This window comes from Tachypleus tridentatus, chromosome 2, assembly GCF_004210375.1.
Source record: "Tachypleus tridentatus isolate NWPU-2018 chromosome 2, ASM421037v1, whole genome shotgun sequence".
NCBI classification, from domain to species: domain Eukaryota; kingdom Metazoa; phylum Arthropoda; class Merostomata; order Xiphosura; family Limulidae; genus Tachypleus; species Tachypleus tridentatus.
In genome coordinates this window covers 51,088,416-51,116,229 of record NC_134826.1, presented here as the reverse complement: position 1 = coordinate 51,116,229, position 27,814 = coordinate 51,088,416, and the positions used below count along the sequence as shown (strand labels likewise).

General features: G+C 31.5%; 2 protein-coding genes across 13 annotated transcripts in view; one reads left to right on the top strand and one right to left on the bottom strand.

Moving 5' to 3' along the window:
• The first annotated feature begins 209 nt into the window (after nt 1–209).
• LOC143243782 (box C/D snoRNA protein 1) lies at nt 210–18,081 on the top strand. Of its 2 annotated transcripts, none has more exons than XM_076487435.1 (8): nt 210–263; nt 6,812–6,984; nt 9,248–9,342; nt 10,199–10,305; nt 11,066–11,134; nt 12,818–12,979; nt 13,460–13,584; nt 17,724–18,081. In XM_076487435.1, the coding sequence occupies exons 1-8, from the start codon at nt 247–249 to the stop codon at nt 17,786–17,788; spliced, it is 813 nt and encodes a 270-aa protein (XP_076343550.1). In that variant the 5' UTR covers nt 210–246; the 3' UTR covers nt 17,789–18,081. The 2 variants fall into 2 exon arrangements, with proteins under 2 accessions (XP_076343550.1, XP_076343549.1); XM_076487434.1 differs by lacking the exon at nt 210–263 and adding an exon at nt 2,722–2,756.
• Nucleotides 18,082–18,687: 606 nt separating this feature from the next.
• Nucleotides 18,688–27,814, bottom strand: part of LOC143243780 (ras-specific guanine nucleotide-releasing factor RalGPS1-like) — a 62,754-nt gene continuing 53,627 nt past the window's right edge. For all 11 annotated transcript variants that reach the window (XM_076487431.1, XM_076487423.1, XM_076487426.1 and 8 more), the window contains 2 exons: nt 24,978–25,166; nt 18,688–22,112 (listed from right to left, as the gene is read on the bottom strand). In XM_076487431.1, the coding sequence (XP_076343546.1) occupies nt 22,083–22,112; nt 24,978–25,166 (219 nt within the window). In that variant the 3' untranslated portion in view covers nt 18,688–22,082. The remainder of the gene's footprint in view (nt 22,113–24,977; nt 25,167–27,814) is intronic.

Sequence of the window (27,814 nt, the reverse complement as noted above, 5' to 3'; positions counted from 1 at the left end):
ATTTTCAAATTAATCCCCCTTAAAATGAAATAATGGAGATCGATTGAAAAGTATTTGGAAAAAGAAGAGAGAATAGAAAAATTATTATGTTTCTCTACAGAGGCATAACCAATGTTATCTTAAAAAGGCATATAATTAAATTGGTGATACTATTTAAAAAAACTATATTATTTACGTAAAACGGCAATTTTTTAAACAATTACTACAGCAATATTTCTATGCGATAGGTGTCATTAAGTGAAAAAAATGCCGTCATGTAAAAGGTAATGTGTGATTTGGAACACGTGGATAATAAGTGTCACTAACACAGCTTTCTTTAGCATTTAAAATGAGTTTCTTACATACTGTTTAAAGTAACGGAAATGCTTAAAGTTGTGAATGTATGTGTATATAATAACTCCTTAGTTCATTGTAGTAATTAGTTAACAAGTAGGCCATTTCGTTAACTCTGTTCCATGTTCTGAAATAAAACATTTTCTTGTCACTGTAGAGATATTACTAGTGACGAGATGTTCGATGGAGTATAATTGTATTAGTAACAGAGAAAATGGTTTATAATCGAGTGATTCTCTGTTTAGTACTAAGTTTTACTATGGTATTAAAATATCAAGAAATAATGAAATAAACTTTTAATTGTTTAAGGTTTTAATACATGTTAAAAATTAAGTATGATATGTCACCAACTGGAGAAGACGTCTTACAAATTTAATGAGATTGACGAACATTGAACTTCAAGTGATTAGTTAGATTGTTCGTCTGTAATTATTAGTATAACTATTAATAGTGATGATAAGTAATATACATTAGTCAGTTATAGTAACACTATGATAGTTGATTAATGAATATCACTTATCAGCTCTAAAAGAATGGAGATTTTGGCAATGATCATTTAAAAGTGAAACTACATGGAGTAATATTTAAATTCTAAAATCGATGAAAGTATGACTGAAGATTTTTTGTTAAATTCCAACCTTTATCTCACAGCCTAGTGTGAAATGTTTTAAAAAAATAGAATTTTTAATGACTGTAGCAGATGAAATAGTTTTTAAGTCTGTGGAACTTTGGTGTTGATAGAAGTAATGAAGTAATTATTTGTTTTAGAATATACTAAATGTTCATGTAAATAGTTATTATTGGTAGAGAAAGAGTTACATATTCTCTAAAATCATGGGTATTATCTAGTTTCTGTGATTCAGTAAATTGTGAAGTAGAGGTTTTTCAAACAAATTTTAAAGTTATAGTTTGACTGTAAATATTCTGATTGCTAGAATATTGTGAGTTGATAGCAAGTCAAACATTGAACCATGAATTAACAGCACTTTTATACTGATAGAATTATGAATATATACTTTCAGAAGATATCTGTATAGTCAGTTATGTAATTTGTTTGCACAGAATGATTATATGTAACACAGAAACTTAATATTTTATTACAAGTTGTAATAATTTGTTGAGGCAAGTACAATATCAGCATGTTCTTTCAGGCTTAACTAGCAGTTATCAACACCCTAAAATCCTTTTTTCTTTTGTCTGTTTGGAAAAATATCTAAATAACTTTATCAAAACCCAAGATTTCACATAAAAAAATAAACTCCATTTTTCAAATATTGGAAATTCCTTATTAATTGAAAAGTGCCTCTACGTATAGTGCTTAACATTAAACGTTTAGTAAGAGAGTGTCAAGAATGATAAGCTCACATTATGAGAAACAATTAAATGAAGTAATTAATGATGTTTTAGGCCCGGCATGGCCAGGTGGTTAAGGCACTTGACTCGTAATCCAAGAATCGTGGGTTCAAATCTCTGACACATCAAACATGCTTGCCTTTTCAGCCATGGAGGCATTATAATGTGACAGTCAATCCCACTATTCATCGGTAAAAGAGTAGCCCAAGAGTTGGCAGTGGGTGGTGATGACTAGCTGCCTTTCCTCTAGTCTTACACTGCTAAATTAGGGACAAGTAGTGCAGATAGCCTTCATGTAGCTTTGTGCGAAATTCAAAAATCAAACCAAAATGGTGTTTTATATCAAGTTGTTAAGTGATTTGTTCTAACTATCCTTGGCTCCTACTATTGCTTTAATAAGTTGAAATGTGCCAACTGAGTTATGAGTACTCAACTTCCAAGTGAATATGCAGGCAGTTAAAGCATCCTGATATTCAGATGAGATTCATCATCCTTGAGTCTACAACATATCATGACATGTGTTAATTCATCAACACAACATAGCAGCTTCAGTCATCACATAGATAACCCCACTAGACTTAGCTTACCAGTATATAAAAATGTTCAAATATATTTTAATTTACCATGTATTCCATTCAATTGGTTCTCCAAGCTTGAATGTGCAGTATATTAGTTCTGTATGTTAATAAATATGCCCCAATTCTTTTAGCTATAGGACCTTTGGTATATGCACACTAGATCACTGGGGCTAATAACTTACTGATTGAATTGTTAACTTTCCCAAACAGAAAGCCTCAATTTTTACCAGGATCATTACATAGGACCCCCTACTAATTTAAACAGAGTTCTCATCTAGACCATGTTTTGCTGATGATCAGTAGTGTTTTTTATTTTCTTGAAAGTTAATATTAATATTTATATATTGAACCCAGAACGTGATCCAAATAATGATAATTTTGTGTAAAATATTACAGAGGTACTATGAAAAATAAGCTTTAGCTATGTAATTGTGTGTTAAAGGGTGTCTTGTTAGGATTAGAAGACGACAACATGGAAAGTGACAGTAATAGGTAATCAATAAATTTATGTTTTAAGTTTTAGGTGCTGTTTAGACATAATATTAAACTCAATGAACTCGTACATCTTTGTGTTAAAATTGACTTACATTGCCAGTGTGAGACTGATGAATCCCAGATGAGATCTTATTTTGAAATAAATTATGATTCAATAACAGGCAGAAGTTAAGCAGCAGTGTGTTGAAGATGAACTGTGAAAGTTACCGCTGGTGATATTTTAGTTAATTAAATCTCAATGCATTCTCCAAGTTATTTCTCAACATTTCATTCCAGTTGAAAGCATATACAGTTACATTCCAATATGGTACTTTCCTCCCTTACAAGATTAGCTGCTTTTGTCTGGTGCTGCCATCTATGTTCAGATGTCTTCTTTACACTTGCCACATGTGATTCCAACATGTTTCTCATAAATAACATGTATCACTTCACCACCAATAGTAGCATGATGTATGTGATGCTTTATAAGATTCTACCAAACTCCCACTTCTTGTGTGGCAGCACTTGTACTCGGATGTGTTTTATTTGTATATTTAAAGTTTTACATTTGTCTTTAGTACACTCATGAAGTGGTCTTAGTTTCTTTCAGGTCTAGTAAGACTGTTTCTTAACTTCTCTATAATTCCAGTTTAGTACAGTTGCATTGTTATTTATACTTTCAATTATTTGTGGAATCTTTCTCATTATGAATTCTGAAGTTCATGTTACATCTTTAGGTGGTGCACTTGCAACTAGCACTATGTCTCAGGCCTCAGGTATGGGAAACCTGGCAGGGGCATTGTTTGCTGGGAGATTGAACTTTATATGGGTCCTCCTCTGTCTCTGAATCTTGCCTCATTTCAAGTCCACCTGTTCAGGTGAATGAGGACTTGGATTGCCTATTTCCACCTCCTAATTTTGCCATGCATACCCATGTTCCAATCTGAGGAGTAAGTTAAGCCTAATAAAGTCATTTTTTTCTTTTAGCAGTGTGATATTTATCCCTTTTTACTGTTTTCTGTGAACCAATCTTCCCATCTCAATTTGAATTTTCCTCCATTAACAGATATTTGGGTACATGCTGACCAAGTTGCCTCATAGTTGAATGACAGTATTAACATTATTTGCTATTTCCTATGGATTTTGGATCAGTTTGCTCCTGCATATCATTGTGCAGACTGTTCTTTTCTGTACCATTTATTGTTAGGTTTCATTTTGCCTGTTTGGGGTGCAGCCTTCAAAACTCCTGTAAGTCTGACCCATGTCCTTTCCCACCTTCACCTTACCCTCATTAATCGTTTATGGTATCTCTCTACCATCCAGATCCTCTCTGAGGCTCTCCTAAATGATTTTCTAAGGACATTCTCTCTCTTCTTTCTTCAACATTGGCTCATTTGTTTTCCTTTGCTGTGGCTTTACATATGTTGTTTCTCTGTTGTTGTGGGACCTTTTTGGTCATGATGCAACCTTAATTTGCATCCATTACCATCATCTTATCTTCAGGATTTACTTGTGGCCCCATTTCTGCTGTAATACTTCTTTAATTCAATCTCTTGAGTTTTCTTGAATCGGGAGTTATACCAGTACAACAACAGTCTACCCTCTCCAACCTTGTTGCTCGTTTGTCTCAGGCAGTGCCCAATATGGCATCTGTTACTGTTTATTGTCCATTCCCATCCCTACTCTATCCTTCTCAGGGTGCCGCATGTTGTTGTTTTCTCTGACAATGCATTTCACGTCACCACTGGTATCAGTAACTACCAGTGGGTTCTAGTCCCATGGGAGCTCAGCTTGTCCATCTTCTTTAACATTGTTGTGTTTTCATCAAGGATTGTTGGGTTTTCCTAATTTGTGGACTACACCTAATACACTTGTCTGCCTTTATTTCCACCATATTGCAGTTTCTTCTTTGTCAGGTTTTTGTCTCTCATCTGTGACCATTCTTCAGACTTCAGTGCAACTTCAACTGCATAAGTTTATATATAATACGTTTTCTTTCAGGGGCTCTTGCTTCATTTACTTGTTATGTGGATCCTTCTCTGTGGCCTAGTGGTACCTGACCAAGTGTTTTTTAATTTGAAATCTTCACTGTACAACCATGTTGATTTGTGCTTTATCGACAATGGCTTTGCAGTGCTTGCTGTTGAGTTTATGAAGCAATTAAATTGTGAAGTTATTCATCTACATGTGAATATTACCATTCTGGATGGTAATATCCATTGGACATAGGGTAAAGTAGAAGGGGATAGTTGCTCATCCCAATTTTGCCTTGTATTGAATAATCCAATATGGTCTACTTTTCAAGATAGGCTTTTGTAGTCATCTATTGCACTTTCTTGGATCATGATACTCTCTACCATGTTCTCATCTCCCTTTCTTCAAGTAGTGTATGGGAGTCCTTAACACACTCCATTTCCAAGCTGTTGGGGTGGTTGACTGTGGAGTCACTCTCCTGAGTGGGTTCCACACAAAGATGGCTATAACCATTCAGTACAGAGTAGGGCAGTCATGTTCTGTGGGTGTAGATGATATGCTATATACTCTAGTAGGTGACATACACTCACAAAGAGTGAGACATGAAATTGCCTTTTACCCTTTCATTCCTCTTCATACCCAGCATTGATGTTGGAGCCCTTTTTGGATTTAGAGTAGAACCAATCAGCACAGGACCTCATGTTTATGGTTGTCTGTAATCCTTCATCAGTTATACTCTTTCAGTGTTGTTGGTCACAGTGCAGGTAAGAGGTTTGTTCTGGTTCTGTCCATTTTGCTGTGCCTCATTGTATCTTATTCCAAGGACGTTCCTGCTTTTTAGATGGCTCTGGTCAGTTTCCTTATTGGAGAAATTAATTTATATTATGTAGACATCCTTTAAATACTGGATACGAAGTCTCCAGATTGGTAGATCAAAGCTAACATGTTATATTCAGGAATAAGAGGGTTCTAGATTCTTCCTGGATTCTTGAACTTGAGGTGAAGATGATATGATTCTTATTCTACTCATTTCTGGATGTTGGTTTCCAACCTGTTGGATTTAAGATGTAGTTGACTTACTGAGTGCAGTTTGTTGCAACCTAGTCACTCTTCACTTAGGGGTACATCCATTGTTTTATCCACTTTTATGCTACATAAGTTACATATGTATTTATATGGTTAGGATCACTATCCTGCCACAGTTCTCTTCCACTTAGATGTGTTCCTCTTCTCTTTTTTTTTTATATCCTTATCTACTACACATTTCATGGATGGGTGAAGTGTATATCTGGTTCAGAAGTGGTCCAGTTTCTCTCATTTCCAGGGGTGTACTTTGGATGCTTTTGGGAGTAATTCTGTAACTCCCTTGCATGAGTCCTGCAATTTAATTAGCATGTGATTCTTGCTAATCTTGTGAGAAGTTATAATTTTCCTATACAGAAAATGTATTTCAAATAACTACTTCCCTCTTCTCACACTTCCCATCCTTCCTCCCCACTTTCCTCTGCCGCTTACATCTTCTGTCAAACCTTAAAGTGATAGTTCAGTAGAGATGTATAGAGGGAGTTGCATGTACCATGTGAGTATGTCACTCATTTCTAGTTGGGGGAGAGTATAAGGCTTGTGGCCTGTATAAAGAAGAAATCTGTATACAGAGAGCAGCACTGGACAATAATAGCTAGTCTCATGAAAACAGGGAAGTACGTTTTTCAGCATAGGAAAATTATAATTTTAAACAAATGTGCATTATGTTGCCACACAGGTACCACATGCTCAGTTAGAAATGCTATGAGAGTGACAGCTACATTCAAGTATTCAGCAACTTACTGCCAAATCTCATCCTAACAAGAATAGACTGAGAGCTGGCAGTAAGTTGCTGCTGTTCAGCTGCCTTCTCTCTAAGCTCTTTGTTCAAAAGTATGGATGGGTATGTTCCATATAGATATTGTGTAGTTTTGCAGGAAATTCTAAAACAAACAAACAAAAAAAGCATCCACATGTGTGTGGTGGATATTTAGAAAATAGTTAGTTGTGTGTGGGGGAAAGTGTATTTAATAATTTTGAGGTTATGCAGTAGGTATAACTTTATTTTATTTCAGGAAATGTAGTGGTTGTGAAGAACCTGCAAAGTACTGCTGTCCTCGATGCTCTGTGAACTCCTGCTCTCTGGCATGTGTTAAGAAACACAAGGAAGATAGCAGCTGTGATGGTATTAGAGATAAAACTGCCTACTGTAAAGTTGAAGATTTCAATGACATGACTCTTTTAAGTGGTGAGGATCCTTTTTGGTTTTTAAATACAATTATTTCAAGCTCTTAAGCATTTTTAGCCATGCCAGAGCAGCTCATAGAATGGCTCTGAGATTTGTATCAAGTACAAATATTTAACTTATAGCTCTGTCGTCTCCTGACCAATTTGGGGTCTAATTACTATTTTAAAATGGTTCTTGTGGTTTTTTGCTTGGCAGTTTGATTCCTGATGTTTGGTCTGATACCAAAAACACAGCTTAGCAAATAATACACTCAACTTTGTTATCCAACTAACTAGCTTTTAAAAATGGAAGTCTGCTTTCAATGTGACCTAAAAATCATATCTTTTTTGGAATTTTAACACTATGATAAGTCAAACACTTTTAATACTATCTTAGAGAACAGACCCTGACTTTTAACCGTCAGCCACACATTCACCAAATGTTATAGGTCTACTAAGGTACTGTGAATTAAAATATGCACAGACCTGGGTTTTTCACCATTCACAGATGAAACATTATAAAGGATTTGACATTTCTGATTTGATGGGACTGAAAATTTGTCTTTGTCACAAAATTGGGATGTTTTGTGCATCTCAAGAACTTTGTATAAATGTATTCAAGGGGTGGACAAAACATTGACTATTTCTTTAAAATGTTAATTTTTTATATCCTTTATTAGATAACAGAAAATTATGTAAAATTGTTTTTAGAAAGTACTTGATGAGATTTGTTCCTATATGATGTCAAATTCTAGTTTTAACACTGACTTTTGTAACTACCTGAATTTCATGATTTTAGTTACATTTTCTCATAAAAATGTTGTACACCTGCTGTAGTTTCTTTGGGAAATAATCAAATAAGTTTCTCTGCAATTGTTGAGTCATTAAAAGATATCTTAGAAATAAGAGGATTGATGTTCTGAATGGCCAGGTCAATCACCTGATATCAATTTGATTGAAAATGTATGGACTGAGTCAAACAAATTAATGAAATATTGCAAGCCAAACACGGAAGATGAACTTTTTGAAGTACTCAAACAAGGACAACAGTAAATCACTCGGGAAGTCTGCACAAACTCGTTAAAAGCATGCAATGTGAAGTAGTACTGAAATCCAAGGGTATGCCAACTAAATATTAACTTGTGCTATTTAGTTTCATTTTTATGTTTGTTTATTGCAGAGAAACTTGTCTGATTATTTTGAATACTATTTGGAATAAGAAGTTCTAAGAAACTATAGCATGTGTACAACACTTTTTATGAGAAAATGTAACTAAACTCATGAAAAGCTCATGTACTTATGAAAGCCAATGTTAAAATTAGGATTTCATTGAGTGCATTCTAAAAACACACAGTTTTACATATTTTTCTGTTTTATAATAGAAGATATAACAAATTAAAAACATTTTCAAGGGGGCCATTTTTTGTTCATCCCCTGTGTGTGTGTGATATATTTTGTCACATTAAAAGTGCTCAATTTAATACAAAACAAAGCATTTACATGATAAAACTTGTTAAAAAAAACATTTATCATGTGGTGAATACTGAACAAACCTTCTGGTTTTGCTGGATAGTTCCATTTTTTTATAGTTTGTCAAATACAATATCACTGAAAGATAAGTAGATTTCAATTTATTGAAGATTTAATTATACCCAAGTTGTTTTTTCTGGTGTTAGTTTGAAGAGAATCTTATTCTAGGTAGCATCATGATGTTTTTAGTTATATACAAAAGTATTGTAAAATCATGTTTTTAAAACTAAGAAAATATATTTTTCTATTTAAAGAAAAAGGATTTTTATAAATAAACTTTATTCAGAGATTGCTTTATAGCAGAACTATTTTTAGGCACATTTTGATTTAATGTAAAGAAGTTGTAATCATGTTCTTTCCTAAATCTAAAATGGAAATTCATTGGAAACACAAGGATGCTATTATTTTAGAGCTGTAATTTTTCAGTCACTTGTTTAATAAAATACGTTGTATGTTAATTAATGAGCATGTATTTGTTATAAAAAAAATTTAAATGGTGTTCATTGAATTTCTTTGAAATTTTAATATGCAAAAATTGTCTTTAAAGTAGGAAAACTTTTTGGTAATGAAACTACACATTTTGATACTGTTTCCATATTTGGATATATGTAATAAGTTTGACAAAAGTGGCATTGTGAAGTGTGTGTATATATATAATATCAGCTTTAGCATGAGATAGAATTTGACTTTAGTTTTTCTCACATGCTTGTAAGTTTACTTAAAGTTAATATACACACATTTGTTTGTTGTAAAAGATTATCGTTTCTTGGAAGAATCGGCTACTGCTATAGACAATGCTGCTAGAGATAAACTGAAACGAGCTGGTGGCCTTGGAAGTAATCTTCCTAAAGTGAGTCAAAACTTTCCTTGGTGAATATTTGATGGTGGAGCACAGTGTTATTGATAAATTTGTGAATAAGGAGTGATATTTTAAGTTGTTACCATTAAAAGAAAATTTATTAGCACTGTCATTATAGCATAAAAACAAACCTTTAAACTTCACCTAGATGTGGTCTATTGTAGATTTAAAACAAGTCAGTAATTTGAGAGTTATAAGTGTTAAGTAGTAGTACTGAAAATGAGCAATTTTTACTTTTTTTTAATCATTTCTTTGCAAAATAATATGAAATCATAATGTAATTTGTAGAATTAATTACAGTATTTGTGGTGTTTTTGTTTACATATATGTTATTAGAGAGATTGTAAATAATAAAGCCATAGAATATCAAATTTTAAAGCTGGTGTCCTCTGTATGGATTTTACCTAAGTTATATTTTAAGTCATAAAAATTTGTTTTATAGATAAATTTATAGGTGTACTTGTTGAAAATTTTGTTGGTATTTGTTCACTTCCTATTCTTTCCATGATAATGCTCAAAAACATTACCATCTTTATACAAAACTTTTCATGGTTCTTTAATGTTCATCAGTCATTTCTTTTTAATGCTGCTCCTATTGCATGTTTGAGTGTCCTTTTTTATTTTTTACTTTGGTGGAAGTTTGATACTTTAAACTGTTCATTCCACTTGTACTGAAATATGCAAATAAAGATTCTTCAAACACATTGTAACTTACATGAGGTTTCAGTTAGTACACAGAAATGTCTCGTTAAAGCTAAATTTAGAAAATATTTAACTTATTAGTAATTAGGGATTTGACAGATATGAAAACCTGAACCTGGAAAGCAGAACCTTTGTAATTTTTCAGTGGCTTCACAGACTTAAGATAGAGGCAAAATCACGAGGGACAACTTTGAAGATATTCCCTGCTTGTTTTACAAAAAGAAAACAAAATTCAACATGGTACTCTCACAAGTAAGGTTATGATTCTGCTCACTTGTTTTTCATTTTACATTTAAGAAGCCACAAAAAAATGTAATTTTTTTTTTTTAACTGAGGAAGCCATTTAGTGAGATTATTGATACATTTCTGATGCACCAAAATTTATTTCTAGGCTCTAGGTTAAATGAATAATCAAATGTGTTTTTTATTTAAACTTTTGGACATTTAGTCTTAAATTAGTAACAGTTTTTAAATAAAAATATACTGAAGATTTAATCATGTACTAATTCTAGTAAATATTAAGTAATTAAAACATTTTCTCTTTCAGATATTTGGGTTTTAGTAACATTTGCTGAATTAACATTTCCTTATTAAATGTATTTGGGTATCTTCATTAAAACAACTTTCCCAAAAGTATTCATGTCGTAATAACATATGCCAAATGAATTTTTCTTTATTTGCCTATCATGTATTCCATGGTTTAATACTCCACAGTGGACACAGCAGATAGTTCATTGTGGCTTTGCTTTAAAAACAAAGACAGTTTATCTATCAAGATGTTGTTAATGTAGTGTATCATATTTGCTGTTTTGTCTAGACTAGCATTCCAGGTTAGCATATATTGAAGGAAACTTGAGTAATAAAATCAATATAAAATACACTTAAAGTAGTGTCAACAGTGACAATGAAAGTTTTCAAATAAATAATGATTTTTTTAAAGAAAATATCAACACCGTGTTAATTAGAAGTAACATATAAATTTCTATAATATTAACACATTTTGTTTCTGAAGGGAACGGACCATTTACTGGACTGTCTGCTGGGTTTTTCCACAGGCTAATGTTAGCTATAATGATAAGAAGTAAGTCAAAGTAAAAAATTTAATTGTATATGATATCTGTAAATATTTGACACTGTGTGTATACATACCAAAATAATTTAGGTGGTTACTGACCATGAAGTAAAAATGTGACATTGATCTTAGTGAAAGGTTTAGAAGATAGTTTCCAACAAAGTTTTATAAATTTTGTCAGTGGTTATTCAGTATTATAGTTAATACATATTGTGGCATGTAAGAATTTTTCTTCTGTTTATTTTTTGTATAAGTACGTTTATGTGACCGTTGGATCTAAGTTACCTACGTGTGATGTAGGTTTGGTATGGCATTGCTAGTAGGAATAGTTACTAATGGATTCTATTTGGTTTTGATATACTGCTACTGTATGTTTGGTTTTATACTGCTGTTAGGATAAACTGTGATTGATTTGTTTTTTGTTTACTGTCAGGTTAGGCTTTTAAGTTTTAGGCTTGATGTATTGTTGCTAGTAAAAGCTGCAATTGAGTTCACTTTGATTTACTGTCATGAGACTTGTTTATTTTAGGCTTGATGTTTCGATACTTTTAGGATAAGTTGTGACTGAATTGGTTTTGGTTAACTGTCAGGTTAAGTTTGCACATTTTAAGAGTTGATAATGATAACAATATTTGATTTAAATTGCAATTAAAAGTGGATGCAAGTTACAATAAACTGTTACCTTCTGGTAGGTGTCAACTTGTACATGAAACATAGTGTGATCTGTGTACGCTGTTGGTCAGTTTTTTTGAAAAATAGCAAAATGTGTTTATTTTTATGTAGGTTCTAACTGGTATGTTGTTTGGAATGATAGAGTAATATGGTGTGTTGTTTGGAATGATAGAGTAATATGGTGTGTTGTTTGGCAGTCTTAAATGATGTTATATGATATGTTGTTTCATAAGTTTTGAATGGTAGTGTTATATGTGTTTAAGTGTAATATTTGTTGAATGTTATTCATTAGTTATACTTTAATGTTAAATATAAAAACTTCAATAATAACAAAAGTCCTCAACTGATTTCTAACTTTATTTTGTTAGACTGATACATGTATAAGTACCTTCATTGTATACTAAGTTGTTGTTTTTTTTATTTATGAGCTATGTTGCCTGTTTGTTTGAATCAGAGGTTACTGGTAATATATTTCTGGCATTTTATAAATCATCTTGATTACACATACAAGCAGAGCTTTGCAAAACACCTGTGGTCAAGTTAAATGTCTTTATTACAACAGTATTTCTTTATATACAGGATTTTTAGAATAACACAATCCACTTATTTTAGGCCTAACATTAGTGAAGCCTTTATTTAATAAAGTGGTAAATAAACACTGCCACTTGTGGATGGTTTTTTTTGCTTTAGTTATGTTAGAGCTAAACTTTACCTAATACAGTCAGTAATTAAACTTATTAATGTTATTCTATGAGTTAACATTAGATATTTTTAAAAACTGTGGTAAGCTTTTAATGTGTTGTATAAAATGTCTACTAAGGTATATTAACATATGCTTTTTGTTATTTTTTTACATCCATTCAAATAAAGTGTGTGTGCACATGCATTTAGATAGTAAAGTGTGCACATATTTTAAGAATGGACAGAAACTGGGTTTTATTTTTACAGATTAAATTTCAAAGCTGTTTTGCATTTAGTGCTTTATCAGAATTTAAAAATATTTATTCATTTGGTCATCAGAATATCAGAAAATGTTCCTTTAAGTTCAGCTTTGGCCAAATATCTTTCACCCAAACATTCCAGTGTTGAATTACAACAACAGCTGATGTTTTACCAAGCAACTGGCATGAAATCAGTGAAGGTTTTACTGCAAGCTGAATTTTTATCCTCCAAGAAAACAAGGTTAGTTCGTTTAAGTTCATTTTTTTGTTTGAGATTTGTACTATTATCTAATGTCAAATTTGAAATTATGTAAGTGTAAACTATCAGTTATGTATTTGTAATCTTTTTAGTGGTTATGAGTAATGTTTAATTTGTTGTCAAATGCTAAAATCTGTTAGATAAATATGTTTGTGTACAAAAGCTATAAAACTCAGAGTTGTTGCTGTTAATATATGTTTTAATAAATTTTAACAGTGAAATGTTAAACATATGGCTTATATTTAGATTAAGTAAAGTAAAGCAGTAAACACCATACCATGTATTTATCAAGCATGGTGAAAGAAATAATTTATTGAAGTCACTAGTTGGTTAAATTTGTTTTACATTTCTTAGCAACAATTCATAAAAGTAAATATAATGTCATGAAGAGATTGTTCTGTTGCAGTTGCTTAAGTCTGAATAAAATACAAATATGAATAGCTTTTGTTTTCACTTTACAAGGTACCATGAATTGGAGATATCAGAGTCTCTGAAAGAAAATCTTCGAGGAAAGACTATTGTAGAATACCCTGTCCTCTATGTTATTCCCAGTAACCATATCCCATGTTACTCTGTTATTAATCCAGGTGAGTCTAGTATTGATGAATAACAGTTGGGTCATTCCATGTCAAATCATCCAGATTTTGGAAAATATTCCAGATGACTCCCTCAAAATGTTTTAAAAAAATTCACATGCGCTCATCTACCCATATAATGAAAAACTGCCAAAGATTAGATCAATATCTCTAATAGTTTCTGATTTACAGCCCTGTAAAATTTAATTTCTTTCATTTTTGGCAAATTCATTTTCGGGCAACTTCGGCTGCTTAAAACTGTAAGAGTAATGGTGGTAGAAGGCTGAAATTTGCTAAACTGACTGAATTAATCTCACAGAATTCAAAAATGGTCTCAAACCAAGTTTATCTTTCTTAGGATTTTCATAGTGAGGCTGTAAAATCACCTGAAAACCCAAAATTGTAAAAAAACATTGGTTTATTTAATAAGCCATAGCTCTAAAACTTAATATGATACAAAGCTGAATTTTGTTTTCAAATTTCGTGTAACATATCAGTTGATAAATCAGCAATTGTTGTAATTAAAAGTCTATTAGATTTCCTGTAAAAAAATTTAGTTGCATGCAACTTTTTATGATTTAACTGAAAATAGTCCTACTTCGGGCCACAGTTTGACCATGTCACCAGTTATTCAGCCTTCTCAGATTTTTAGCATATATTCTGAATATGATCTACAAAAAAAATCAGGATGGTGTTCAACCTGTTTTTTGAGTTATAAGTTTTTAAAGTATCCTCTGACCATACATTGTTTATTTGAAAACAACAACTTCAATTCAGGTGTGTTACTGTGTGCAAATATATCCATACAATTTTGAAATAATCTATGAATCCCATTGAAATATTCTAATCAGCCTTTACCATATATTCTTACACCTCTGAACATGATCTTCAATAAAATCAAGGTTGTGAAAAATAATAAATTATCAAATTTTAAGTGTCTCTGATATGTACCATTGGGCAAAGGACCACATTCAGGGCATTCAGTTCTTTCTTGTCAATCAGGAATCAGTCCTGCAGAATTGTGTAAAGTTTGATCTACTTCAGCACTATGAAAAATACAAAACTGTGGCAGGTATTAGGTCACATCATATCTTTATTCTACCAACAAATTGTATATGAAAAGGCTATCAGAGGATGATGTGTACACAGTTGTAACTGTTGGTAGTAGCAGTGAAAGTGATGCTGCAGCAGCTCAAATAGGGTCTAATGATAGCAATGACAATTATCAGCCAGGGAAATATGTGGCATGTATATACGATCATGAATGGTATATGGGAAACATAAAAGATAGATCAGATGAACATTCTGATGTGTTGGTGTAATTTATGAAGAAATCAAGAAATGAACTGTTCTCATGGCATGCAAGGTCACGTAAAGATGAAAGCTGGATTCCTTTCCAACATATTCATTGTCTGATAAGTGCACCCACTGTAGAAGGCAGTAGTGCTTGCTACTATGGTCTAAGTCAAAGTGATCTCAACTTAATCAAAATCGAATTTCAGAAATTTATTCAAGCTGTCTGAACAAAGCAATGTTTATTTGATGTTGTTAAGGCTAATTTATCACCAAAGCAGTTTTTGAAACATTTCATTGTCACAATTATTGTAGTTTGGTGTGACTATAATCTTTCTCATTTATTCCCTGTTATAGCACTGTGCTTTTTGTGTCTGATTTACCTTTGCATTTATTATATTATGAATCTTAAACTCAGCCATATCTGCATAACTGTAATGCATACACAATATATTTGCATTGCCATGTGATCTAACTAGTTATGTCAATAAACTTGTTTAGAAATGAATTAATTCTTTCTTGTTTTTTACAACTTCATTATTTAACATTGTGAAAGGCTGGCTAGAATATTTCAGTGGGATTCATAAAATTCTGACAAGTATTTTTCAAAATTGTATGGATATATTTGCACACAGTAACACATCTGAACAGAGTTTTTTTTAAAATAAACAACGTATGGTCAGAGGATACTTTAAAACATTATAACTCAAAAAGTAGGTTGAACACCATTTTGATTTTTTTTTGTAGATCATATTCAGAGATAGCAGAATATATGGTAAAAATCTGAAAAGGCTGAATAACTGGTGACATGGTCAAACTGTGGCCTGAAATAGGGCTATTTTCAGCTAAATCATAAAAAGTTGCATGCAACTATATTTTTTTACAGGAGATCTAATAGACTTTTAATTACAACAATTTCTGATTTATCAACTGATATGTTACAGGAAATTTAAAAAAAAATCAGCTTTGTATCGTATTAAGTTTTAGAGCTATGGCTTATTAAATAAACCAATGTTTTTTACAATTTTGGGTTTTCAGGTGATTTTACAGCCTCACTATGAAAATCCTAAGAGAAATAAACTTGGTTTGAGACCATTTTTGAATTCTGTGAGATTAATTCAGTCAGTGTAGCAAATTTCAGCCTTCTATCACCATTACTCTTGCAGCTTTAAGCAGCCAAAGTTGCTCGAAAATGAATTTGCCAGAAATAAAAAAAAACAACTAAATTTTAGAGTGCTGTAAATCAGAAACTATTAAGAGATATTGACCTAATCTTTGGCAGTTTCTCATTATGTGGGTAGATGAACACATGAATATTTCAAGGCATTCTGTGAGGGTCACCTGCAGCCCCCTGGATGATTTGACATGGAATGACTCAGTTAGTATTGCATTTTAAATATTTTCAAACTGAAAGTATAATTATATTTGTATTATATTTCTAATCCATACTGGAAGAGTATGTCAACTGGGTTTAATCAGGTATTGAATTAACCTACATTATTTTTGTTATTTTTTTGTTTAGTTCTCTACATGCTTGTACCCAAGTGGACAAAACTAGAACTAGACAAAAAAAAACTACCTAGAAAATACTATAGAAAGACTTGATTGGGCTTATTCATTTCAAGGTATTATCCTGAATAAACTTATGGACAAATTTCAGTTTTATAGTGAGCATCAGTGTGTGAGTTGGTGGTAATGTTTTAGAGTTTCAAATGTAAACTTTACGTAGAATAATCCTACAATGTACAAAACCCTGTGACCTGAACGTTTTTCAAACTTTGGTTGTTCTTTATCAGAGGCAAAGATGCTTAGATTAGCAATATATTTATTGTAATGTTATAACTGGAGTGGGATTTAATGAAAAAAATTAAATATTTAATTTTAATATTTTATGCCATTTTTGTAACTCAGAATGTGTATGTAAGATCAGAAAAAAGGCAGAATTTTTCTATGAAAAGGAGATGGAAACATTAAAAAAAGTCCGTTTTTAGCTTATTTTGCATTAATGGTACAGAAATTTGGTTTAAGACTAACTTAAGAAATACATAGTTAACTTCATAGGCAATATAAAATATTGAACTTAAAGAATAGGTTAAACTGTGTGATCTAATAAAGAACACTACCTTGAAATTTCATCCTCTTAAAACTAAAAATATAAAAAAATCTTTGTGACTGTTTAACCTATTTTTTATTTAAAACTAATTTCATAAGATAATACTGAGTGCTTGTGTATGGAAGTATCATTAACCCATTCACTGTGGCTGGAATGTATGCTTCTGAGTTTTCACACCCCATCACACTGCAAGTGATACAAATGTTATATATTGTTGACACTGTTCACGCCTTCCTCTGCTGGTTCCAAGTTCATCTGGACTATTCTCACCAGATGGAGACCTGACATCCTCTTGTCACTCCTCAGAACACCACCTCACTCACTTTCACTATCTTTTAAGCTGTTGGAGTCAAGCTTATTTACAAAGTAATTAGGGTTACTAATCTAGCAATGCTGGCATCTTGTTGGTTACTGAAGGACCGAATGGATGACATTCAGGGAAACCATTAATCAACATTAGGTAGTATGCCAATAAATTCTTTTCAACTGATTTTACTTCCATATGTCACACACACCAATCTCAATGACTATGGGAAATATGCATTCCAGCCACAGTGGAAAAGGGTTAATAGTGAAGTTATTCAAGCAACAACTCAGTGGAATCTTATAGATTTTAGTTTTTTTGTATCTACTAATATACAAGTATTTGTGATCAACTTGTTATACCAGGTCATTATTAATACATTTGTTGTGCAAATTTAGATTGTTAATAATTTATTCTTTTAATAGTGATTTAATAAATTAGAAATAGAAAGTAGCGAAGAATCGGAGAGTGATAATGAAGAATCAGAGGGTGAAAACAAAGATTGAGAGAGTCAGAGTTCAATGAAGCCCTTAGCCGATGTAAAAAATAATAAAGTAACGAAATGAGAGGTTTCTTTATGTTTTTTAGGATGGTGAATTTCTATGAAGTAGGTGCCTAACATTGCTACCAGAGTTCCCATAAATGTTTATATTTTCTGTTAAAGTACTCCAGTTTTATTCAAAATAACTGTACATATTTTAGCTTAAAATCATGTATGTACATTCTGCTAAAAAAAAACATCCTGGTGATGTTTTTAGGTTTCCAGTCCATTCAATAAAAACATGGACTTTTAACATATATCTAACACTTGTACTATATAAGAAGCAGGTTTTGGAACATTATTCAGTTGCTTAAAAATCAAACTTTCTTGGCTTGAGTTTCTTTCCAACCTTAATAGTTTTCATGAATTATGTTTTCCCTGATGACTAGACATTCAGTTCTTAGGAGCAGGTAGTACACAACAGGTAAATAAACTGAATCTTCGGTGGATATTGTTTGTGTTAGAAAAATTAACTACATGAAAGAATCTGGTTTCAAACATTACATGCTTTTACACTTGTTAGTGCAAAATCTTTTAGATGAAATTAAAAGTCCTTGAACTAACACATACATGGGATGGTCATATAAACCATGCAGCTTGTGTAACAGGTTTCCCCATGCTTTTACAAAAGAATTGCCCAGGTGTAAAATATATGACAAATTATTGGTCATTGAGAAAACAGATAAATATGATGCCACTTCATCACATAGGATAAACAGAAGTATCAAATGTTTAATTTTTGTGTGCACATAAAACAAACTTTTAAACCCTGTAATTATATTATTTCTAAGTAAAAATATATCAAAACCTTACTTTAAAAACTACGAGTACCATGTTGCTCGTGTTAGAGCCAAGAAATAATAGTGACATTGCAAATGTTTTTATTTAAGTTTAGTTACAAACAATTCTCATTAAATCCTACAATAATGCCATAAGAGCTTTAGCATTAAGTTTTCTCATGCTTTAACAAAAATGTTTAGGCTAATTCACATATAGCAGCATAAATTTATCTGATGAACTGAGACAACCTAACTGCACAGTTTATTTGTTGTTCTTATAGTAAAAGTAATTCAGCAGTGACATTTCACTTGTTGATTTACTGATATTTGTATTTATTGTCACAAGAAACAAACATTTTATAAAATCATAAAATAAATGTACAACCAAAAATATTTGGGATTAGGTTTTCACTCAAATAATAATAAAGAGAAATAAATAACATCAAACATTTGCAAGATAATTATAAAAAGATAAAGTGTTTTAATTGGTAAGGAAGCTCGTCACCAAGATATTTCATTAATGGCCTTAAAAAGATAGAAGATCAAATTGAAACGTTTTCTATCTGTAGACTCAGTCATCCACAGAACACTTCCTTTGTATATTAAAATGTTTCCTTTGCACTGAAAATTACTCCATCACCTCAAAATTCAGGTTTGCTGATGCTTTACCTTTCACAGATTCCATAATATATAGGAAATTAGGAATGTGCAAGTTAACCAGTTTAATAATTATTTGGTTTTTAGACCATAAAATTGACTGGAATTTGCCAAATATTATCACAGAAGAAAAAGAAATTACTTTTAAATACTTCTGACTTTCACATTGTCTCCTTTATCTATTAGTCTGCCTCCTATAAAATAGTTTAACAATCTAAACATGGATTGATACCTTCCTCTGATCATTCTTAACAATGTCATTTTTCTTATACTTAATGCATTCATATTTCAAGCCGAATAATGAGGAGAAATTTACGAAACATTTAACCACGTTTTAGATACTATCTAAAAAATATATTGAAATGAATATTTATTTTAAAAGTAAACAGAATATTTAGACATTTAAAACTAAAGAACTGAAAAGTTAATAAACAGTTTAAGACAGACATGATATCTTGCAAGAAATTAAGTCAAATTTCCTTCCACATTTATTACTTAATCTTTGTTTTCTGCAGTGTCACCATAACTCCATAAAACTTTGGTACCAAATCTGTGTGACTCAGAAGTAAAGAGAAGAGCTAAGTTTTTAATGTCTTGTATAACTTTATAACTAATTTATATGAACTGTATGGCAAACTATCAAATTCTGAAATGGAAGAGTTTGGAAGAAGGTTAGTGAATTTAGTTTGACCTCGCTATGGGTAAGTTTAACTTCAGCAAGGAGACTTCTATCTTTAAAATGACTACCATTATGATTGCTTTTGGCATAAAAGTAGAGAAAAATCTACATTAAAGGACAAAACTACTTGGTAGGATAAAGATCAAAACAATTACTGGTGTATCGTTGAAAATTAACAAAAGATTAATCAAATACCACACTTTGTAATAACTGGTTCACCTCTTGAGTCTCACCTAATGTTGCCATATTCTGCTTTCTTATGCTTGAAACTAGAGACATTGATAAAACAGAGTTTAGTGGCAGATATGCATTGTTACTCAAACTTTCTGTAATACACCAAGGGATGAATGTAAGTAAAAATATGTTTGTTCAAAAATAGGAGAAAGTATCAGCAAAACATGAGAATAAGGAGTGATGAATGTTAAAACAATGTGTACAGAGGAGAATGGAATTGATTGCTTTTCATAAAATCATGGAATCTGGGAAAATATTATGAGCTAAACCAGAGTCAGATTTGGAAAAGATAAAGTCAGAACTGGAATGAATACTATAAGATGAGAGGAAGTACCCAACAGGAGGATGGTTCCAGTAACATGTACAGTTTGCTTTTAACCAATGCCTACTTATCACAGTGTACATCAAACAATTTACATTAACAAACAGAATGGATGATCTCACAAACTATTATTTTCCACACAACATAGCTACTGACTTGGATGAAAAAACACTGGTATTTTCACAAAGCCCTATAATTTAAGTGCTTCCAAACAGAATATGTCACTGTCTATTTTACCTGTTTGAGGACAGGGAGGTTAAAATTACAGCTCAGTAACAGTTGATGAGATAGTTTGTAATAGGTAAAATCAGGTTTGTTATGTTCATGAGATTAAAGAATCCAGGCAGTTTTCTGGGCCACTTGCTCAAATGGATCAGGGAAACAGTTTCTGTTCTAGCATACTTCAGTAGTCTAGTATTGGCACTGTTTGTTCAAAAGCAGCTTACTGTCATCATTTGATTAATGGTTTAAAAAATTATGCTTTGCTGTCCTTGTTCTGTAACCTGTTGCATTAGTAATCACCAAATAAACTTTAAACACCATATTGGTTTAATAATATTCATTCCATCAAGTATTTATAAATATTCCCAAACTTCCAAACTTACTTCATCACAAAATAACACTAGGTTTTTAGTTAACAAGTCAATTGAAGTTCTAATGAATGGTTAGCAATTTACCACTTTAAAATATTACCATTAGTGTATTTTCTAATCAGATCATTTTAAACAAAAAATTTGGAGTGAAGTAGCTACAGATACACAAAATTAAAGATTATTTCAAGAAATAAGGAACTAAAGTAAGCCAGTTAGAATGCAATAATGAAATTAATGTCACAATGTAACAGCACCATATTTTAACAGATGAGCCATAAGGCACAGGTTTTTTATTTTACACATCCAAACTACTGCACATGTTTTTAGGCTTATTAACATTTTTATACAGGTACGTTACCAATACATATGTACATACATACACAAATGTATGCAAATATTTACACATTTGAATATTTTAGCCTAACTTTACTCAAAACCTTTCAATCTCACAAGAGGAACTATGCATATTTCACCAATTCTACTTTCTCTCCTCTTAAAAAAAAAACTATTTTATATCTAACATGTGTAGTTCAAAATATATTTAAAAAAATTACTGCAGTTACAGCTGTTTATTACATTTCATCCTTGGTTTGTATCTCCTAACATTTGATATTTTTTCTTATAACAAAAAGTCGACCAAAGAATTTCATATGGTTTATCTACATTTTTCAATATTATTTAGAGGGAATAGTTTTCATTCATAAAGATTTTCATTACTTTATAAATTTGTCAATGAAAGAGAAGTAGGGGAAAAAAAAACCAGAGAAAGGATGATGTAAAAAAGGAACATTTTTTTAGAAGTTCTAGACTAATAATTGAGTGCTAATTTTTCCAAGTTTTCTGAACCACAAAAGTCTAGTCATTACCAATTTTATAATCTCTGCACTCCACTGGTGATTATATCAGTTTCAAATTAAAATGGTTTCCATCAAACACATTAGAGTTGTAAAGGTGAATTTTTTATAGATCTTTAGCATTAAGAGAGTTCCACCCTGTCACTCAAACGTCATCAGATTGGCTGGTGGCTAAACAACAAAAATTATAAATCAATCATAACAATAGAAGGATGAGTTTGAAATAGAAAATGAACACTTCAGCAGTCAAAAGGCATGGAAAACATTAAGGGTTTATATATATTATCAACTCACCTTATTTTAGAGGTAATGTTTATGGCTACATCCACCCTTCAGAACTAAATCAACAAGTTCCCAGGTCTTACAGCTCTTTATCCTACCAACATTGTTCTATATGATGACTCTGGGTTTTCAACAAAATTACCACTACTTGTGTGTTTTGTGTAATACACTGAGGTCATTGTTGTCCCTCTTCATATATTTTCTAAACTTCATAAATTATGGGGAAAGGCTTACCAAGATCTGGTTGAGAAACCCAAAGATACAGATGTCTGGCAAGAGCACAGCAGGAATCCATATTTGTACTTGCATTTTATGTAAGAACTGGCATGTTAACTTAGACATTTTACTTGATGCTTTGCCCTAAAGGAATTGTGTTTTATTGATGTCCAATCTATGCAAAGATAATGTGTCCTCATTATCCAACTTTTAGTGATGTCAGCATATAAGCTTCTTGGTACGTAGAGTTCAATTTGACATTTTTGCTATAACTCACAGAAAAACTTTTTATGATATGCTGTATATCTCTCCTTAAATGTTGCATATAGCACAACAAGACTAAAACTGTCTGGACTCTTGCAGACATTTCTCTAAGTGTGTTTTGTACAATTCTTATAATCACTATTTGTAAGCTAGAGGTCACAAAGCTTTGGATAACTGGTTTAATGTTCAAACAGTTGCTTTAGGAGAAGTTTAATGAATACAACCATTATGTCACTTTTGTAGGCCTAAATCTGTGTGAATTATTTTGTTTACAGTTCCAAAGGAATTCCTTCCTTTGACTGCTGTAGACAACATTGTTTATGGTTACTTCTACTGACAAAATTTTACTTTCTTCATTGCCTCTGCTGTGCAACTAGTAGCAGATTATGTGATAGCATACTGTACCAGTACAGTTTAACACAACCATTATACTTTTCTTTGAAACTGACAAATTGCATGTTTCATGTTACTATTCATTTTTATTGTCCAAGGCTACATAACTGATTTTAGCTTCACAAGTCCATAACCTTACCACAAGAAGGCCTTTGTGTTAGAAATTCCTATAAATCAGAGTAAACATCGGGCATCTCTTACAAATCACCTCATTTCAATTATACATCAGCAATATAATCAGGGCTTTGAGCCTATTTAGTAATGGGCCACAAAAGTATTCAGGAACAAGGTGATAAGATATATAAACTGTTACCATGTAACACAAACAACCATTGGTGCCAGTTGAATAACATGAGAATAAAAACTTATGTTAAGGTATTTGCTTACACTGCATAAATAAACACAACAGGCAGAAATACAGTCTGCAAAAGAAATTAATTAGGATAATGCAATAATAAACTTAGGATTAGGGTTACAAAAAAGCAACCCATGATCACAAGATTAGTGTATTTAACTAGATAATCAGGTAATGTTTGTGTCTTCTTGCAGCAAAGCCACATCAGGCTATTTGCTGAGTCCACCGAGGGGAACTGAACCCCTGATTTTAGCATTGTAAATCTGTAGACTTACCACTATACCAGCAGGGGACAGTCAGGTAATGATCAATGTATTTATTTTGTACATTCCATGACAGTAATTTCTTTTATAACTTTTTATGATCAAAGCCAATAGGATTCAAAAGGCAACTGTCAAACTGAATCACTTTTATTTTAGTATGTTTGATACGACCTAAGATCAGAGATATCAATTAGGAAATTACTTTTTAAGTACAGAGGATCCAAACCTACTACACATATTTCATACCTTCAAAATTACCAGAGAAATTACTCACTAATGGGTTCAATTAAAGGCATCTATATAACCCTTTTTCTATAGTTTACACTTCAAAGGTCATATCTTATTTGTTGACTTGCATTCAAAATTTTATTACACTGCTATTTTATAAATCTATGTAAATTTAGAATCAAACTGAAGATTATAATTCAAACTTTAATATTATATGTGAGTTAATTTCTTAATTTAAAAGAAAATATTAAAAGAACATATCCAAATATAGATTTTTTTAATGTAGCACTGTTTAAAATTAGATGTTTGTAATGTCAAAATACTAAGTCTATAATTCTAAACAAATTAAGAACTCAAATTATCAAACTAGAATACAAAATTAGAACCTTGTATCTTTTTACTTAGCTGAGATATGACTTATGTACTGAATACAACATGGTGGCCCCATTCAATCCTTTCCATTTTTTGTTCCTTGAATATTCTTACTACAGTATATGACATGTGAATAACCAATCACCAGCTTAGAACATCCCCAGAGTGGTCTTCCCCAGCATTTTAATCTATGAAAAGGCTACCATGTTCTTATGATCCAAGATTTTAATGAGGTAAGGTGTGTCTTTAGTCTGCTCAAAGTTTCACATTTTTTAAAAAAATTGAAATACATCTTACTTACTCAGACTAATAAATTATAGTGGAATTCTATGGTATCAGTGTAGTTATGATTATTTTGGTTATTTAACTACATATATAAAACCTAAAAAATATTGTTTGATGTCCTCCACATATGAAGAAATTTGAAAAGGGTTGGCAACCTGTTTCCAGCAACAAATGAGTACAAAGGTCATAGTGGAAAGAGATAATTGTTTGCTTTACTTCTCGATTTATTGTTCTATATTATAAGAAAAATAAGTGATAATTTACTTCTAAATGGTAATAATCTATATACATATAAGATGTAGAGATGGTTTCTGACAATGCGACCTATGATCTTTTCCATTAAACGTTTATTAGTTTTAATCTAAAAAATTACACTACCTGCTCATCATGTTGAGTAGTAGCATCGTGAAGGTGGTGACACCACTCAACAGCCTTGGCTTTGGTTCCAGTTCGGAACTTGTAGACGTTCCCTTTCAATGGATTGCTTAGCTGAAAAGTCTCGGAATTTTCATTTCGAACAACTATCCAACCCGCAATTGATGACACCTTGCTTGCAGTGGACTTGAACTGCTCAGATATATTAATTGGTGTAGAAAACCATAACAAAAGAAAACACTATAAAATAATGAGCATGATCATTTATACCTATTTTTAAAAAAAACTTTTATACACAGTTGTTTAGTATACAAGACCTTAAATAGAGTTGTTTGTATTATAATATTACAGAATATTTAATTATAAAGGTACTTTGTCCTTTAAACACAAGTGGGTGAGATTACCGCTTGCTCAGCTAGGGAAGAACAGTTACAGAACAAAATTACAGTAATTCTGTGTGTTCCTCAGAGAACTTCGTAACGTTTATAATCGTTTTGTACACAAAGAATAGTAGTTATTTGGATTCAACCAGTTAAAACAGTTCAAGTGTGAGGTGATTTCCACTAAAAGCATAAAATGATTTTCTTCATCTCGTGTTTTTTTTTATATTTCGTTCACTTAACATCTGAAACTTCCTAAAATAATAATAAGTTTTTTTAACCCTTAAATGATGACCATCATCAACTGATGTTGTTGTTTAAGGGTTAAGGTAAATTATTCTATTTTATCTTAGATTTTCTTTACCATATCACTAACTGTAACTATTATCAACAACATACAGTGTAGTGAAATAATTAAAAACAGAGAAAAAGAACAAACAAAAAACACCCTTTAATATTTTAAAAATATCTTTATCAATGCTTACTTATAATATTGGGGTCTTTTCCTTTTGACATACAGTTAATATTTTATTTTTATATTCCATTCTTGACTTTTACCACTTATTATTAATTTTGACACAAGTCAATATTGCCCTTTAAGCATATTAGTTTCTTTGGGAGATACGTGCAATCTCATAAGCCTTGAGAATGGACACCATACATTTGTTTATACTTGTTTCAACTTTATTCATTCAGAGAAGTTTTAAATGAATAAGTCAAAAGACTATGTAAGCATCTTATTATCTAGATGAGGCCCAGTATGGCAAGATGGTTAGGTTGTTGGACTTGCAATCTGAGAGTGGGTTCAAATCCCCATCACACCAAATATGCTTGCCCTTTCAGTTGTGGGGGCATTATAATGCAACAGTCAATTCCATTATTTGTAAGTTAAAAGAGTAGCCCAAGAGTTTGTGGTAGATGGTGATGACTAGTTGCCTTCCCTCTAGTCTTACACTGCTAAATTAGGGACAGCTAATGCAGATAGCCCTCCTGTAGCTTTGAATGAAAATCAAAAAACAAACAAACAGTTATCTAGATGTACCTCTTTTCAATTACCATTATATTATTGAAGATACAGAAAACTAAAGTAGAGAACCTTCATAGCTCATTGGTCATGTGACAATACATCTGAACTTTTAGTAGTTTTTTATAGGTATTTTGAAATAAAGGACTTAAAACTTATATAATACAAAACTTGAAGTCATAACATACATTAATTTCAAAATTTCAATCACATACATTGATATTAAAGGTGTTTAATTTAGTTTTGAATGCAACACAGTGACTTGCACAGAAATAGGTTTAAAGGGGTGTGTGTTACCAATGTTAAAGTTGTCAAGAGAACTGACAGTGTTAATATATCATCTTTTATTTTTTCACATGACACAAATTTAAATTCAAATAGCTTTATCTTTTTAATAGGGTGGTTAGCCTTTGGAGTTGATTACCTTTGGATGTTGTAAATTTAAGATAGTTTAAGGAAGGTTTTGATTAATGTTTAAATGATAAGAGCTGGCTTGTGTGTTTTATTTTTACTTTAAGGGTGAATTTAGTGAACTGGATGGTCTAATTCAACCAACAAGTCCCATGTTGTCCTTAGCTTGCTTTTAACACAACATATTATCAATTTATATATATTTTCAATATATTTTCAATTTAAATGTGGAGTGAGAAACAATTATTTTTCTTTGAAGGCTGAATACTCGGTTGATTTGCTTTTAATTTTAAAAAATAAAGTACTTTAAACTGCAAGTTTCTAAACAAGTTAAGCAAGGAATGCTTGTGGTACAGATAATAAAACAAGCTACATCCATGAACACAACCTCAATGTAAGCCTTTAAATTAAATTAAATATTTATCCTCCTGTTATCAATAAAGCACACATTTACATCAACTGATGTTTAGAATCTATAAGAAAAATGTTATATTTCTATTCTAGAAATATATTTACACAATTAATTTCTGTTCAAACTAAATATTTTCTGTCAGGTGTTCAGCAAAATTGTATTTTCCTGTTTTTGTGATTTAATTACAAAACAGAAAAATTAAATTACACATATTTTAATAGAAACTTTACAGTAGAAACGACCTTAGAAATTTACTGGCATGATGGTCGCTCTAACTCTCTCTAAATATATGCTAGGTGACTGAAAGATTTGGAACTACAGACGATATGTAACATTTCTTAATATCAGATACACAACTGATCAGAAAGTAGAGTTAATCCTGCCATAACTGCACACTTGTTTTGAGTTACAAGAAGAGCAGTGTAAAATCTGTACTTACATTATTTGGACACCTTATATACATTAACAAAACAAGAAAGGTAGAATGTCATGGAAAATATGCTCAATTAAATCACAATTAAAAACAACAATTTGTTTTCAAATAAGTGTTTTTTGCTATTATCCACTTGGTCCCTTCTCTGTAAGGTTTGTCACTACTTTGGTCTCAGAGATC